General features: G+C 35.8%; 1 protein-coding gene across 1 annotated transcript in view; it reads right to left on the bottom strand.

The window, feature by feature from the left end:
* Positions 1-6375: 6375 nt before the first annotated feature.
* The window catches only part of LOC137657333 (trichohyalin-like), a 10101-nt gene continuing 1476 nt past the window's right edge, over positions 6376-15000 (bottom strand). Inside the window, exon 1 of the mRNA XM_068391667.1 lies at positions 6376-15000. This exon is cut by the window's right edge and continues 1476 nt beyond it. Coding sequence (XP_068247768.1) covers positions 6376-15000 — 8625 coding nt within the window.

The following is a 15000-nucleotide window of genomic DNA, read 5'->3' as shown; positions in this document are numbered from 1 at the left end:
GGATAATTCTCTTCTCTAGAGCGCTGCAATCAGCCAGCAGACTTGAAAAATTCATCAGTCGGGTGAATGACAAAATCGGGAAGACTTTTCAAGTATATTCTCACAAAATACAAGTAAAACTTTTGGTACAAAATAGTAAAAACTACGACGCGTTTCGAGGATAAGTCCTTCCTCTTCTTCAGGTAGAGTGAGGTGGATGCTGCAGTCGGGTGGTATTTATACCCAGGATCAGGATTACAAGTGAAAGGGCTGGAATTTTCATTGGTTTTCATTGGTTGATCGGAGCTGATATGGTATGGTGTCTGGTGTACGATGATCTTGGCCGGGAATACCAGTCTGTGACGTCATCGGGGGACCTGAATTTTGATTGGCTGAGGCGCGCTCTGAGATCATCGTACACCAGGCACCATACCATATCAGCTCCGATCAACCAATGAAAACCAATGAAAATTCCAGCCCTTTCACTTGTAATCCTGATCCTGGATATAAATACCACCCGACTGCAGCATCCACCTCACTCTCTACCTGAAGAAGAGGAAGGACTTATCCTCGAAACGCGTTGTAGTTTTTACTATTTTGTACCAAAAGTTTTACTTGTATTTTGTGAGAATATAGTTGAAAAGTCTTCCCGATTTTGTCATTCACCCGACTGATGAATTTTTCAAGTCTGCTGGCTGATTGCAGCGCTCTAGAGAAGAGAATTATCCGGAAAATAGAAAAATTGGATAAGTAAATAAACTCTGCCGATGCAGCCATTACTTTTAACTCAAAAATAATAATAGTAATAATAATAATATTAATGATAATAATATATATACATACACATATATATATATATATATATATATATATATATATATATATATATATATATATATATATATATATATATATATCTGTGTGTAGTGTATTTATGTACATCTATAGCAAGGTTGGTAGAGTCGCGGATTTCTATTACAGAGGTACTAAGTTCGGTCCCCGCCAGGGACGCGAATACCGTGACCTTCTACCGGGGGTACTCCCAGGGTGGCGCCTGGGGGGGGGGGGGGTTGGAGGGGACTAGTGATAGTCCCTGCTGGCTAATGTACAGCTGACCAGGATTTGAATTATAGTCATTATTTTCTTATATACTTATTATTATTATTATTATTATTATTATTATTATTATTATTATTATTATTATTATTATTATTATTATTGTTGTTGTTGTTTCAGTGCCATTATTATCTCAAAAAGGGCCTAAAAGTGTGAAGGTCATTCATGAACAGATTGCTCGGCAAGGACGTTTCCGATAGGCTGCAACCCAAGTAAAGAACTGTTTAGAAGTAGATAAAGAGCTATTAAATATTTCTGTTCGAGTTATCAGTTGGCTTTTATTTTTAATATTTTCTGATTATTACTATTACTGTTATTTTTATTTTTATTATTTATGAAAACTTTTCGATACTTGTGTCCGAGAGAGAGAGAGAGAGAGAGAGAGAGAGAGAGAGAGAGAGAGAGAGAGAGAAGCAACGTCACGTAACATACAACTTTTTGTAATATGTATAAATCATAGCCCATTATCTCTGAATATATTAGTTTTCGTAAAATAATTAAGGAAGAAATCTATTTCAAGATTCACCAGGATATCAGTGAGAGAGAGAGAGAGAGAGAGAGAGAGAGAGAGAGAGAGAGAGAGAGAGAGAGAGAGAGAGAGAGAGAGAGAGAGAGAGTTCTGAGGGAGCGAGTAAACTTCACATCCTAAGCTGGGTTGCACAAATGAGGCCAGTTTTGAGAGCTCTTCCTCCACCAGTTTGTTGTGGCCTGATTGGTAACGTCTCTGTCTGGTGTTAAACTGGGGTTCGAGTCCCCTCAGATTCGTTAATTCCTTTAGTGTCTGCAACCTTACCATCCTTGTGAGGTAAGGACCGGGGGTTTGGGGGAGCCTATGGGTCTGTCTGTTGAATCATCAGCAGCCATTGCCTTGCCTACCTTGGTCCTAGCTTGGGTGGAGAGGGAGCGTGGGCGCTGATCATATTTTATGTGGTCAGTCTCTAGGACATTGTCCTGCTTGATAGGGCAATTTCAATGTCCCTTGCCTCTGCCATTAATGAGTGGCCTTTAAGCATCTAAACCACCCTGCAGCCTTGGAAGCTTGAGCTATATTAGAGTTAGAAGATAAACAGTAAGGATAGGACTTCAGAAACTGCTTCGTTGCAAAGAAAATAAAAGAGCATCGAGACCACAATTCTTCATAAGAATAGGCGCCGCTACAAATGGAATTGAGTCCGACGAGATCAATGCAGATCACATACCCAAAATCTGAGGGAGCACGTAAGCTTCACAATCTGGTCTGCTTCGAACGAGAGATGGCGTTCTTGAGGAACCGACGTCGGTCCGGAGCTGCAAAGGATATGGAATCGGGAGCTTCGTGGAATCCTGTGAAATCTTTTAAAGAATCCTTTATATTTAAAAGAATCTAAAATTACCAATAATGAATTTTGTTATTTTTCCAAATTTTCCAAATTTTCCAAATATTTTTTATCAAATTTTCACCACCATAACCTTTATATTAAAGTGTGGTTCCAAAACTCAATGTACTCCCGAAGAAAGGTCGCAAAGCGATCCGAAACACGTGTCGACACCAAACAATAAATGGAGAAAAGTAAATGTGTTTCTGCTGTTATCCTGAAAACTATCTGCAGGACGATCTGTCCGAGGAGAAGTTGTCTTCGATTTTTGGACGCCACTGAGATGTCGTTTATTCATATATATATATATATATATATATATATATATATATATATATATATACACAGTATATATATATATATATATATATATATATATATATATATATATATATATATACAGTATATATATATATATATATATATATATATATATATATATATATACAGTATATATATATATATATATATATATATATATATATATATACAGTATATATATATATATATATATATATATACAGTATATATATATATATATATATATATATATATATATATATATATATATATTCACAGTATATATATATGTATATATGTGTATATACATATACAACAAATACATCCATTTCTAGTCCACTGTAGGACAAAGGCCTCAGACATGTCAATTAATGTGTGGGGTTTGGCTAGTTTTCATAGCCAAGCTGGCCGTTGCGGCTTGGTGATGACGGGAGATTTGGCCTGATCGGTCACAGCAAACCAACGTAGTTTGGGTGGTCCTGACTAGTATAGTTTTCCTGATCCTTTGAGTATTGCTGTTATCAGCCAAACTGTACTAGTCAGGGTTCCCATACTAGGTTTGTTTGCTGTGAGCGATCAGATCAAATCTCCCACCGTCACCAATCCAAAATGCCCAGTGTGGCAATGAAAACTGGCCAAAGCCCACACATGAATTGACATGTCTAAGGCTTTTGTCCTGCAGTGGACTAGAAACGTATGCATTTGTTGTAAATATATATATATATATACATATATATATATATATATATATAATATATATATATATATATATATATATATATATATATATATATATATATATATATATATATATATATATATATATATATATATATATAACTAGTAACATTTTCGCTTCTGGCAAGCTTAAGTTTAAGGATGAAGAGGACAGCAAGAAGACTTCGGATCATCTTACATATTTATTCTACACCAACGTTTCGGGAATCCATTCCCATCATCAGGGCTACATATAACATGAAATTTTGTTTACATTAGAAATTAATTATACATTTTTGCTTAAAATTGCTTTGGTATATAAAAAAATATTAAAAAACGGTTAAAAGAATCAAAATACAAAAACCTAGACGGTATATAAAAACATGTGGCTAACAGAGGTCCTTTACAATTATGATAAAAACACTTGTGATCAAAATGGAATAAAAAATATACATTTATGTAAATGAATGGTCGAACTTACTGTCAAGAGATGTGGCTGAAAACTATAGGAATATTTGAGAAAATTCTTGAAGAAAATGCTTTAACTACGAACAAAAAATAGATCAACAAGGGATGATAGGTAATGGCAGTTAGGCAATATGTAATGGTGTGGAGGTGGTTTGATTATTTAAGGAAGGAGACAGTTTCTTTATATAGAGAGATTCCAAGAGAAGGAGCGAAAGGCAATCGGATGTTTGGGAAAGAATTTCGAAATGGTTGTATTGTATATGAGTTTTACATGAGTTTGAATGATTTCTTATAGAGGAAAATTCTTGGGATTTTAATACGGAACCAGTGCGATGACTGACACCCCTATGGGAATCGATGCGGACCTTCAGTAATCGTCGGGTAGACCCGATATAGTTTCCAAAATTACATTTTGGACAAGTATACTTGTAAACAACGAAAGACCGCATCAACTCCGGGAGGGTGTCTTTGAACCTGAAAAGTTTGCCAATATTTAAAGGGTTTTTTAATATAAACTTAAAATTCACATATGGGTACAGAGTGCCGAGGGCTGTGGTGAGCTCGTTTCCGAAAAGAGCATTTTTAACATAAGGCAATGATACATACATTAGTTTTTTAATGTATGTATCATTGCCTTATGTTAAAAATGCTCTTTTCAGAAACAAGCTCACCACAGCCCTCGGCACTCTGTACCCATATGTGAATTTTAAGTTTATATTAAAAAACCCTTTAAATATTGGCAAACTTTTCAGGTTCAAAGACACCCTCCCGGAGTTGATGCGGTCTTTCGTTGTTTACAAGTATACTTGTCCAAAATGTAATTTTGGAAACTATATCGGGTCTACCCGACGATTACTGAAGGTCCGCATCGATTCCCATAGGGGTGTCAGTCATCGCACTGGTTCCGTATTAAAATCCCAAGAATTTTCCTCTATAAGAAATCATTCAAACTCATGTAAAACTCATATACAATACAACCATTTCGAAATTCTTTCCCAAACATCCGATTGCCTTTAGCTCCTTCTCTTGGAATCTCTCTATATAAAGAAACTGTCCCCTTCCTTAAATAATCAAACCACCTCCACACCATTACATATTGCCTAACTGCCATTACCTATCATCCCTTGTTGATCTATTTTTTGTTCGTAGTTAAAGCCTTTTCTTCAAGAATTTTCTCAAATATTCCTATAGTTTTCAGCCACATCTCTTGACAGTAAGTTCGACCATTCATTTACATAACTGTATATTTTTTATTCCATTTTGATCTCGTGTTTTTATCATAATTGTAAAGGACCTCTGTTAGCCACATGTTTTTATATACCGTCTAGGTTTTTGTATTTTGATTCTTTTAACCGTTTTTTAATATTTTTTTTATATACCAAAGCAATTTTAAGCAAAAATGTATAATTAATTTTTAATGTAAACAAAATTTCATGTTTTATGTAGCCCTGATGATGGGAATGGATTCCCGAAACGTTGGTGTAGAATAAATATATATATATATATATATATATATATATATATATATATATATATGTATATATATATATATATATATATTACATTTATGTATATATATGTAAATGATTCAACTTTTCTACCTTACATGCTAATACTACTACTACTACTACTACTACTACTACTACTACTACTACTACTACTACTAGAAGGGTTTCGCCCTTACCAAAGGGCTCATCAGGCGGGTTCAGCCCTTTTCCAGGCTTGGTTCCCACTACCCTCCCTCCCAACCTCCTTTATATATATATATATATACATATATATATATATATATATATATATATATATATATATATATATATATATATATATATTGACCTCCGTAGTCAAAACTCCCTGGAGAAGACGTCTCTCCTCCCTCCCCAGCTGAAGGGCCTTGGACCAACCCATGAGGACCAGTCCACTGCGTACTAGAAGAAACAGAGCTAGTTCCCTCTGCAGAGCCGGTCTTCTAGATTATTCCCCCAGAACCACCCGAAGGTTGGTATCCGAAAGAATAGATCCAGATATCCGACCATTTGCACACTTGACAAAGGTCCTGTACACCCCCATCAAGGTGCAAAGCATACTAGAAAAAGCAAAGTTTCTTCCCTCTGCAGGGCCTGTCCTCTGGGTTGTCCCAAGTGGCCTTCAAGCTGGGCAGTTAGGCCAGGCATCCTTCCAGGGTCTTCTTCTTCTTCTTCTTCTTCTTCTTCTTCCTTTGAATGTTGTTTTATATTTTTTTGGTGAACTTTTATTTTCTAAATTTTTGGAGGATTTTTTTTATATATATTTTGGGATTTTTCAGATTTTAATTTTTTGTTTTTTTTTTTTAACTTTTTGGGGATTTTTTAGGTATTTATATATATATATATATATATATATATATATATATATATATATATATATATATATATATATTTTAAATTGTTCCTTTCACTCCTTACTCCTTCGTGACTTTGTCTTTCAACCGATTCATCAAATCGTTCAATTCCTCAGCCACTTTTTGAACGGAATCAATCTCATCCTTGTTGGCCAAAATGTTTTGCTCTAGACTTTCTAACTTTATCTCCATAGTATCCAAATGAACTCCTGTTTCCATTCCCAGTGTGTCCTTTTCCTTTTGCAGTTTCTCCTGTTCAAGCTGCAGAAATTGACTGTCCTTGATATTGTTTGTCTGTTTGAGTGCTTGAACCTCTTCATTAAGAGTATGAACGATATCCTCTGCTTCCTGTCTTAACTTCTCCTCTTCCATTAAGTCTTGTATCAGTCGGTTTTTTTCTTCAATGTTTCGTTCGAACATAATGTTAACTTGTTTGCACCCTTCTTCAATCCTTTTGATTCTTCTTTTATATTTGTCTTCTTTTTCCTCCTTGAGTATTAACTCCTCTTTAAGTGCCAGTGTTTCATTATGGAGACATTCTATTTCCTTTTCCTTTTGTAGTTTCTCCTGTTCAAGCTGCAGAAATTGACTGTCCTTGATATTGTTTGTCTGTTTGAGTGCTTGAACCTCTTCATTAAGAGTATGAACGATATCCTCTGCTTCCTGTCTTAACTTCTCCTCTTCCATTAAGTCTTGTATCAGTCGGTTTTTTTCTTCAATGTTTCGTTCGAACATAATGTTAACTTGTTTGCACCCTTCTTCAATCCTTTTGATTCTTCTTTTATATTTGTCTTCTTTTTCCTCCTTGAGTATTAACTCCTCTTTAAGTGCCAGTGTTTCATTATGGAGACATTCTATTTCCTTTTCCTTTTGTAGTTTCTCCTGTTCAAGCTGCAGAATTTGACTGTCCTTGATATTGTTTGTCTGTTTGAGTGCTTGAACCTCTTCATTAAGAGTATGAACGATATCCTCGGCTTCTTGTCTTAACTTCTCCTCTTCCATTAAGTCTTGTTTCAGTCGTTTGCTTTCTTCCAAATGAACTCCTGTTTCCATTCCCAGTCTGTCCTCTTGTATCATCCTTGCAATAGACAATTCCATCTCTTTTTCAGCCCTTTCAATTTCTCTTTCATAATGTTGAATTGAATCCTTAATTTCCATTAGCACCTTTTTAAGCCCATCAGGATTGTGTTCATTATTATTTGCTCTTTTAATAATAATTGGAATGATACAAGGGCATAAACAAATGAAATTCTTCAAACAATTTTGGAGTCTTCTCTTCTTAATTTTCTCTTGCTCCTTCATATCGTTATTCTCTGGAGCAAACACCTCCTCCAGTCTAAGTTTCACGTCTGAACTTTGGCCACCTTGCCTTATCAGAAGATCCTCATTCCCGTTGAATAGTTCATCAATTAGCACCTCTATGGATCTTTCTTCCTCAAGGGCTTTCATTCTTTCCTCCATGAGATATAGCTTTTCTTCTATCTCCTTTCTGAGTGTCTTCTCTTCCTCCAATTCGACTTTAGTATCCTTCAACTCCTTATCAGTTACCATGGATTCCTTCTTCCAATAGGAAAGTCCATTCTCCTTCTCCAGTTTCTCCTGTTTAAGCTGCAGAAATTGACTGTCCTTGATATTGTTTGTCTGTTTGAGTGCTTGAATCTCTTCATTAAGAGTATGAACGATATCCTCTGCTTCCTGTCTTAACTTCTCCTCTTCCATTAGGTCTTGTATCAGTCGGTTTTTTTCTTCAATGTTTCGTTCGAACATAATGTTAACTTGTTTGCACCTTTCTTCAATCCCTGCGATTTTTCTTTTATATTTGTCTTCTTTTTCCTCCTTGAGTATTAACTCCTCTTTAAGTGCCAGTGTTTCATTATGGAGACATTCTATTTCCTTTTCCTTTTGTAGTTTCTCCTGTTCAAGCTGCAGAAATTGACTGTCCTTGATATTGTTTGTCTGTTTGAGTGCTTGAACCTCTTCATTAAGAGTATGAACGATATCCTCTGCTTCCTGTCTTAACTTCTCCTCTTCCATTAGGTCTTGTATCAGTCGGATTTTTTCTTCATGGTTTCGTTCGAACATAATGTTAACTTGTTTGCACCTTTCTTCAATCCCTGCGATTTTTCTTTTATATTTGTCTTCTTTTTCCTCCTTGAGTATTAACTCCTCTTTAAGTGCCAGTGTTTCATTATGGAGACATTCTATTTCCTTTTCCTTTTGTAGTTTCTCCTGTTCAAGCTGCAGAAATTGACTGTCCTTGATATTGTTTGTCTGTTTGAGTGCTTGAACCTCTTCATTAAGAGTATGAACGATATCCTCGGCTTCCTGTCTTAACTTCTTCTCTTCCATTAAGTCTTGTATCAGTCGGTTTTTTTCTTCAATGTTTCGTTCGAACATAATGTTAACTTGTTTGCACCCTTCTTCAATCCCTGCGATTTTTCTTTTATATTTGTCTTCTTTTTCCTCCTTGAGTATTAACTCCTCTTTAAGTGCCAGTGTTTCATTATGGAGACATTCTATTTCCTTTTCCTTTTGTAGTTTCTCCTGTTCAAGCTGCAGAAATTGACTGTCCTTGATATTGTTTGTCTGTTTGAGTGCTTGAACCTCTTCATTAAGAGTATGAACGATATCCTCGGCTTCCTGTCTTAACTTCTTCTCTTCCATTAAGTCTTGTATCAGTCGGTTTTTTTCTTCAATGTTTCGTTCGAACATAATGTTAACTTGTTTGCACCTTTCTTCAATCCCTGCGATTTTTCTTTTATATTTGTCTTCTTTTTCCTCCTTGAGTATTAACTCCTCTTTAAGTGCCAGTGTTTCATTATGGAGACATTCTATTTCCTTTTCCTTTTGTAGTTTCTCCTGTTCAAGCTGCAGAAATTGACTGTCCTTGATATTGTTTGTCTGTTTGAGTGCTTGAACCTCTTCATTAAGAGTATGAACGATATCCTCTGCTTCCTGTCTTAACTTCTCCTCTTCCATTAAGTCTTGTATCAGTCGGTTTTTTTCTTCAATGTTTCGTTCGAACATAATGTTAACTTGTTTGCACCCTTCTTCAATCCCTGCGATTTTTCTTTTATATTTGTCTTCTTTTTCCTCCTTGAGTATTAACTCCTCTTTAAGTGCCAGTGTTTCATTATGGAGACATTCTATTTCCTTTTCCTTTTGTAGTTTCTCCTGTTCAAGCTGCAGAATTTGACTGTCCTTGATATTGTTTGTCTGTTTGAGTGCTTGAACCTCTTCATTAAGAGTATGAACGATATCCTCGGCTTCTTGTCTTAACTTCTCCTCTTCCATTAAGTCTTGTTTCAGTCGTTTGCTTTCTTCCAAATGAACTCCTGTTTCCATTCCCAGTCTGTCCTCTTGTATCATCCTTGCAATAGACAATTCCATCTCTTTTTCAGCCCTTTCAATTTCTCTTTCATAATGTTGAATTGAATCCTTAATTTCCATTAGCACCTTTTTAAGCCCATCAGGATTGTGTTCATTATTATTTGCTCTTTTAATAATAATTGGAATGATACAAGGGCATAAACAAATGAAATTCTTCAAACAATTTTGGAGTCTTCTCTTCTTAATTTTCTCTTGCTCCTTCATATCGTTATTCTCTGGAGCAAACACCTCCTCCAGTCTAAGTTTCACGTCTGAACTTTGGCCACCTTGCCTTATCAGAAGATCCTCATTCCCGTTGAATAGTTCATCAATTAGCACCTCTATGGATCTTTCTTCCTCAAGGGCTTTCATTCTTTCCTCCATGAGATATAGCTTTTCTTCTATCTCCTTTCTGAGTGTCTTCTCTTCCTCCAATTCGACTTTAGTATCCTTCAACTCCTTATCAGTTACCATGGATTCCTTCTTCCAATAGGAAAGTCCATTCTCCTTCTCCAGTTTCTCCTGTTTAAGCTGCAGAAATTGACTGGCCTTGATATTGTTTGTCTGTTTGAGTGCTTGAATCTCTTCATTAAGAGTATGAACGATATCCTCTGCTTCCTGTCTTAACTTCTCCTCTTCCATTAGGTCTTGTATCAGTCGGTTTTTTTCTTCAATGTTTCGTTCGAACATAATGTTAACTTGTTTGCACCTTTCTTCAATCCCTGCGATTTTTCTTTTATATTTGTCTTCTTTTTCCTCCTTGAGTATTAACTCCTCTTTAAGTGCCAGTGTTTCATTATGGAGACATTCTATTTCCTTTTCCTTTTGTAGTTTCTCCTGTTCAAGCTGCAGAAATTGACTGTCCTTGATATTGTTTGTCTGTTTGAGTGCTTGAACCTCTTCATTAAGAGTATGAACGATATCCTCTGCTTCCTGTCTTAACTTCTCCTCTTCCATTAGGTCTTGTATCAGTCGGATTTTTTCTTCATGGTTTCGTTCGAACATAATGTTAACTTGTTTGCACCTTTCTTCAATCCCTGCGATTTTTCTTTTATATTTGTCTTCTTTTTCCTCCTTGAGTATTAACTCCTCTTTAAGTGCCAGTGTTTCATTATGGAGACATTCTATTTCCTTTTCCTTTTGTAGTTTCTCCTGTTCAAGCTGCAGAATTTGACTGTCCTTGATATTGTTTGTCTGTTTGAGTGCTTGAACCTCTTCATTAAGAGTATGAACGATATCCTCTGCTTCCTGTCTTAACTTCTCCTCTTCCATTAGGTCTTGTATCAGTCGGATTTTTTCTTCATGGTTTCGTTCGAACATAATGTTAACTTGTTTGCACCTTTCTTCAATCCCTGCGATTTTTCTTTTATATTTGTGTTCTTTTTCCTCCTTGAGTATTAACTCCTCTTTAAGTGCCAGTGTTTCATTATGGAGACATTCTATTTCCTTTTCCTTTTGTAGTTTCTCCTGTTCAAGCTGCAGAAATTGACTGTCCTTGATATTGTTTGTCTGTTTGAGTGCTTGAACCTCTTCATTAAGAGTATGAACGATATCCTCGGCTTCCTGTCTTAACTTCTTCTCTTCCATTAAGTCTTGTATCAGTCGGTTTTTTTCTTCAATGTTTCGTTCGAACATAATGTTAACTTGTTTGCACCTTTCTTCAATCCCTGCGATTTTTCTTTTATATTTGTCTTCTTTTTCCTCCTTGAGTATTAACTCCTCTTTAAGTGCCAGTGTTTCATTATGGAGACATTCTATTTCCTTTTCCTTTTGTAGTTTCTCCTGTTCAAGCTGCAGAAATTGACTGTCCTTGATATTGTTTGTCTGTTTGAGTGCTTGAACCTCTTCATTAAGAGTATGAACGATATCCTCGGCTTCCTGTCTTAACTTCTTCTCTTCCGTTAAGTCTTGTATCAGTCGGTTTTTTTCTTCAATGTTTCGTTCGAACATAATGTTAACTTGTTTGCACCTTTCTTCAATCCCTGCGATTTTTCTTTTATATTTGTCTTCTTTTTCCTCCTTGAGTATTAACTCCTCTTTAAGTGCCAGTGTTTCATTATGGAGACATTCTATTTCCTTTTCCTTTTGTAGTTTCTCCTGTTCAAGCTGCAGAATTTGACTGTCCTTGATATTGTTTGTCTGTTTGAGTGCTTGAACCTCTTCATTAAGAGTATGAACGATATCTTCTGCTTCCTGTCTTAACTTCTCCTCTTCCATTAAGTCTTGTATCAGTCGGTTTTTTTCTTCCATGTTTCGTTCGAACATAATATTAACTTGTTCGTACGTTTCTTCAATCCCTGCGATTTTTCTTTTATGTTTGTCTTCTTTTTCCTCCTTGAGTATTAACTCCTCTTTAAGTGCCAGTGTTTCATTATGGAGACATTCTATTTCCTTTTCCTTTTGTAGTTTCTCCTGTTCAAGCTGTAGAATTTGACTGTCCTTGATATTGTGTATCTGTTTGAGTGCTTGAACCTCTTCATTAAGAGTATGAACGATATCCTCTGCTTCCTGTCTTAACTTCTCCTCTTCCATTAAGTCTTGTATCAGTCGGTTTTTTTCTTCCATGTTTCGTTCGAACATAATATTAACTTGTTCGTACGTTTCTTCAATCCCTGCGATTTTTCTTTTATGTTTGTCTTCTTTTTCCTCCTTGAGTATTAACTCCTCTTTAAGTGCCAGTGTTTCATTATGGAGACATTCTATTTCCTTTTCCTTTTGCAGTTTCTCTTGTTCAAGCTGCAGAATTTGACTGTCCTTGATATTGTGTATCTGTTTGAGTGCTTGAACCTCTTCATTAAGAGTATGAACGATATCCTCGGCTTCTTGTCTTAACTTCTCCTCTTCCATTAAGTCTTGTTTCAGTCGTTTGTTTTCTTCCAAATGAACTCCTGTTTCCATTCCCAGTCTGTCCTCTTGTATCATCCTTGCAATAGACAATTCCATCTCTTTTTCAGCCCTTTCAATTTCTCTTTCATAATGTTGAATTGAATCCTTAATTTCCATTAGCACCTTTTTAAGCCCATCAGGATTGTGTTCATTATTATTTGCTCTTTTAATAATAATTGGAATGATACAAGGGCATAAACAAATGAAATTCTTCAAACAATTTTGGAGTCTTCTCTTCTTAATTTTCTCTTGCTCCTTCATATCGTTATTCTCTGGAGCAAACACCTCCTCCAGTCTAAGTTTCACGTCTGAACTTTGGCCACCTTGCCTTATCAGAAGATCCTCATTCCCGTTGAATAGTTCATCAATTAGCACCTCTATGGATCTTTCTTCCTCAAGGGCTTTCATTCTTTCCTCCATGAGATATAGCTTTTCTTCTATCTCCTTTCTGAGTGTCTTCTCTTCCTCCAATTCGACTTTAGTATCCTTCAACTCCTTATCAGTTACCATGGATTCCTTCTTCCAATAGGAAAGTCCATTCTCCTTCTCCAGTTTCTCCTGTTTAAGCAGCTGAACTTGGCTGTCCTTGATATTGTTTGTCTGTTTGAGTGCTTGAACCTCTTCATTAAGAGTATGAACGATATCCTCTGCTTCCTGTCTTAACTTCTCCTCTTCCATTAAGTCTTGTATCAGTCGGTTTTTTTCTTCAATGTTTCGTTCGAACATAATGTTAACTTGTTCGCACATTTCTTCAATCCTTTTGATTCTTCTTTTATATTTGTCTTCTTTTTCCTCCTTGAATATTAACTCCTCTTTAAGTGCCAGTGTTTCATTATGGAGACATTCTATTTCCTTTTCCTTTTGTAGTTTCTCCTGTTCAAGCTGCAGAATTTGACTGTCCTTGATATTGTTTGTCTGTTTGAGTGCTTGAACCTCTTCATTAAGAGTATGAACGATATCCTCTGCTTCCTGTCTTAACTTCTCCTCTTCCATTAAGTCTTGTATCAGTCGGTTTTTTTCTTCAATGTTTCGTTCGAACATAATGTTAACTTGTTCGCACATTTCTTCAATCCTTTTGATTCTTCTTTTATATTTGTCTTCTTTTTCCTCCTTGAATATTAACTCCTCTTTAAGTGCCAGTGTTTCATTATGGAGACATTCTATTTCCTTTTCCTTTTGTAGTTTCTCCTGTTCAAGCTGCAGAATTTGACTGTCCTTGATATTGTTTGTCTGTTTGAGTGCTTGAACCTCTTCATTAAGAGTATGAACGATATCCTCTGCTTCTTGTCTTAACTTCTCCTCTTCCATTAAGTCTTGTATCAGTCGGTTTTTTTCTTCAATGTTTCGTTCGAACATAATGTTAACTTGTTCGCACATTTCTTCAATCCTTTTGATTCTTCTTTTATATTTGTCTTCTTTTTCCTCCTTGAATATTAACTCCTCTTTAAGTGCCAGTGTTTCATTATGGATACATTCTATTTCCTTTTCCTTTTGCAGTTTCTCTTGTTCAAGCTGCAGAATTTGACTGTCCTTGATATTGTTTGTCTGTTTGAGTGCTTGAATCTCTTCATTAAGAGTATGAACGATATCCTCGGCTTCTTGTCTTAACTTCTCCTCTTCCATTAAGTCTTGTTTCAGTCGTTTGCTTTCTTCCAAATGAACTCCTGTTTCCATTCCCAGTCTGTCCTCTTGTATCATCCTTGCAATAGACAATTCCATCTCTTTTTCAGCCCTTTCAATTTCTCTTTCATAATGTTGAATTGAATCCTTAATTTCCATTAGCACCTTTTTAAGCCCATCAGGATTGTGTTCATTATTATTTGCTCTTTTAATAATAATTGGAATGATACAAGGGCATAAACAAATGAAATTCTTCAAACAATTTTGGAGTCTTCTCTTCTTAATTTTCTCTTGCTCCTTCATATCGTTATTCTCTGGAGCAAACACCTCCTCCAGTCTAAGTTTCACGTCTGAACTTTGGCCACCTTGCCTTATCAGAAGATCCTCATTCCCGTTGAATAGTTCATCAATTAGCACCTCTATGGATCTTTCTTCCTCAAGGGCTTTCATTCTTTCCTCCATGAGATATAGCTTTTCTTCTATCTCCTTTCTGAGTGTCTTCTCTTCCTCCAATTCGACTTTAGTATCCTTCAACTCCTTATCAGTTACCATGGATTCCTTCTTCCAATAGGAAAGTCCATTCTCCTTCTCCAGTTTCTCCTGTTTAAGCAGCTGAACTTGGCTGTCCTTGATATTGTGTATCTGTTTGAGTGCTTGAATCTCTTCATTAAGAGTATGAACGATATCCTCTGCTTCCTGTCTTAACTTCTCCTCTTCCATTAAGTCTTGTATCAGTCGGTTTTTTTCTTCCATGTTTCGTTCGAACATAATGTTAACTTGTTCGCACATTTCTTCAATCCTTTTGATTCT

This window comes from Palaemon carinicauda, chromosome 18, assembly GCF_036898095.1.
Source record: "Palaemon carinicauda isolate YSFRI2023 chromosome 18, ASM3689809v2, whole genome shotgun sequence".
In the NCBI taxonomy this organism is placed as follows: Eukaryota; Metazoa; Arthropoda; class Malacostraca; order Decapoda; family Palaemonidae; genus Palaemon; species Palaemon carinicauda.
The sequence above is the reverse complement of the archived record's forward strand: the minus strand, read 5'-3'. Positions and strand labels throughout refer to the sequence as shown.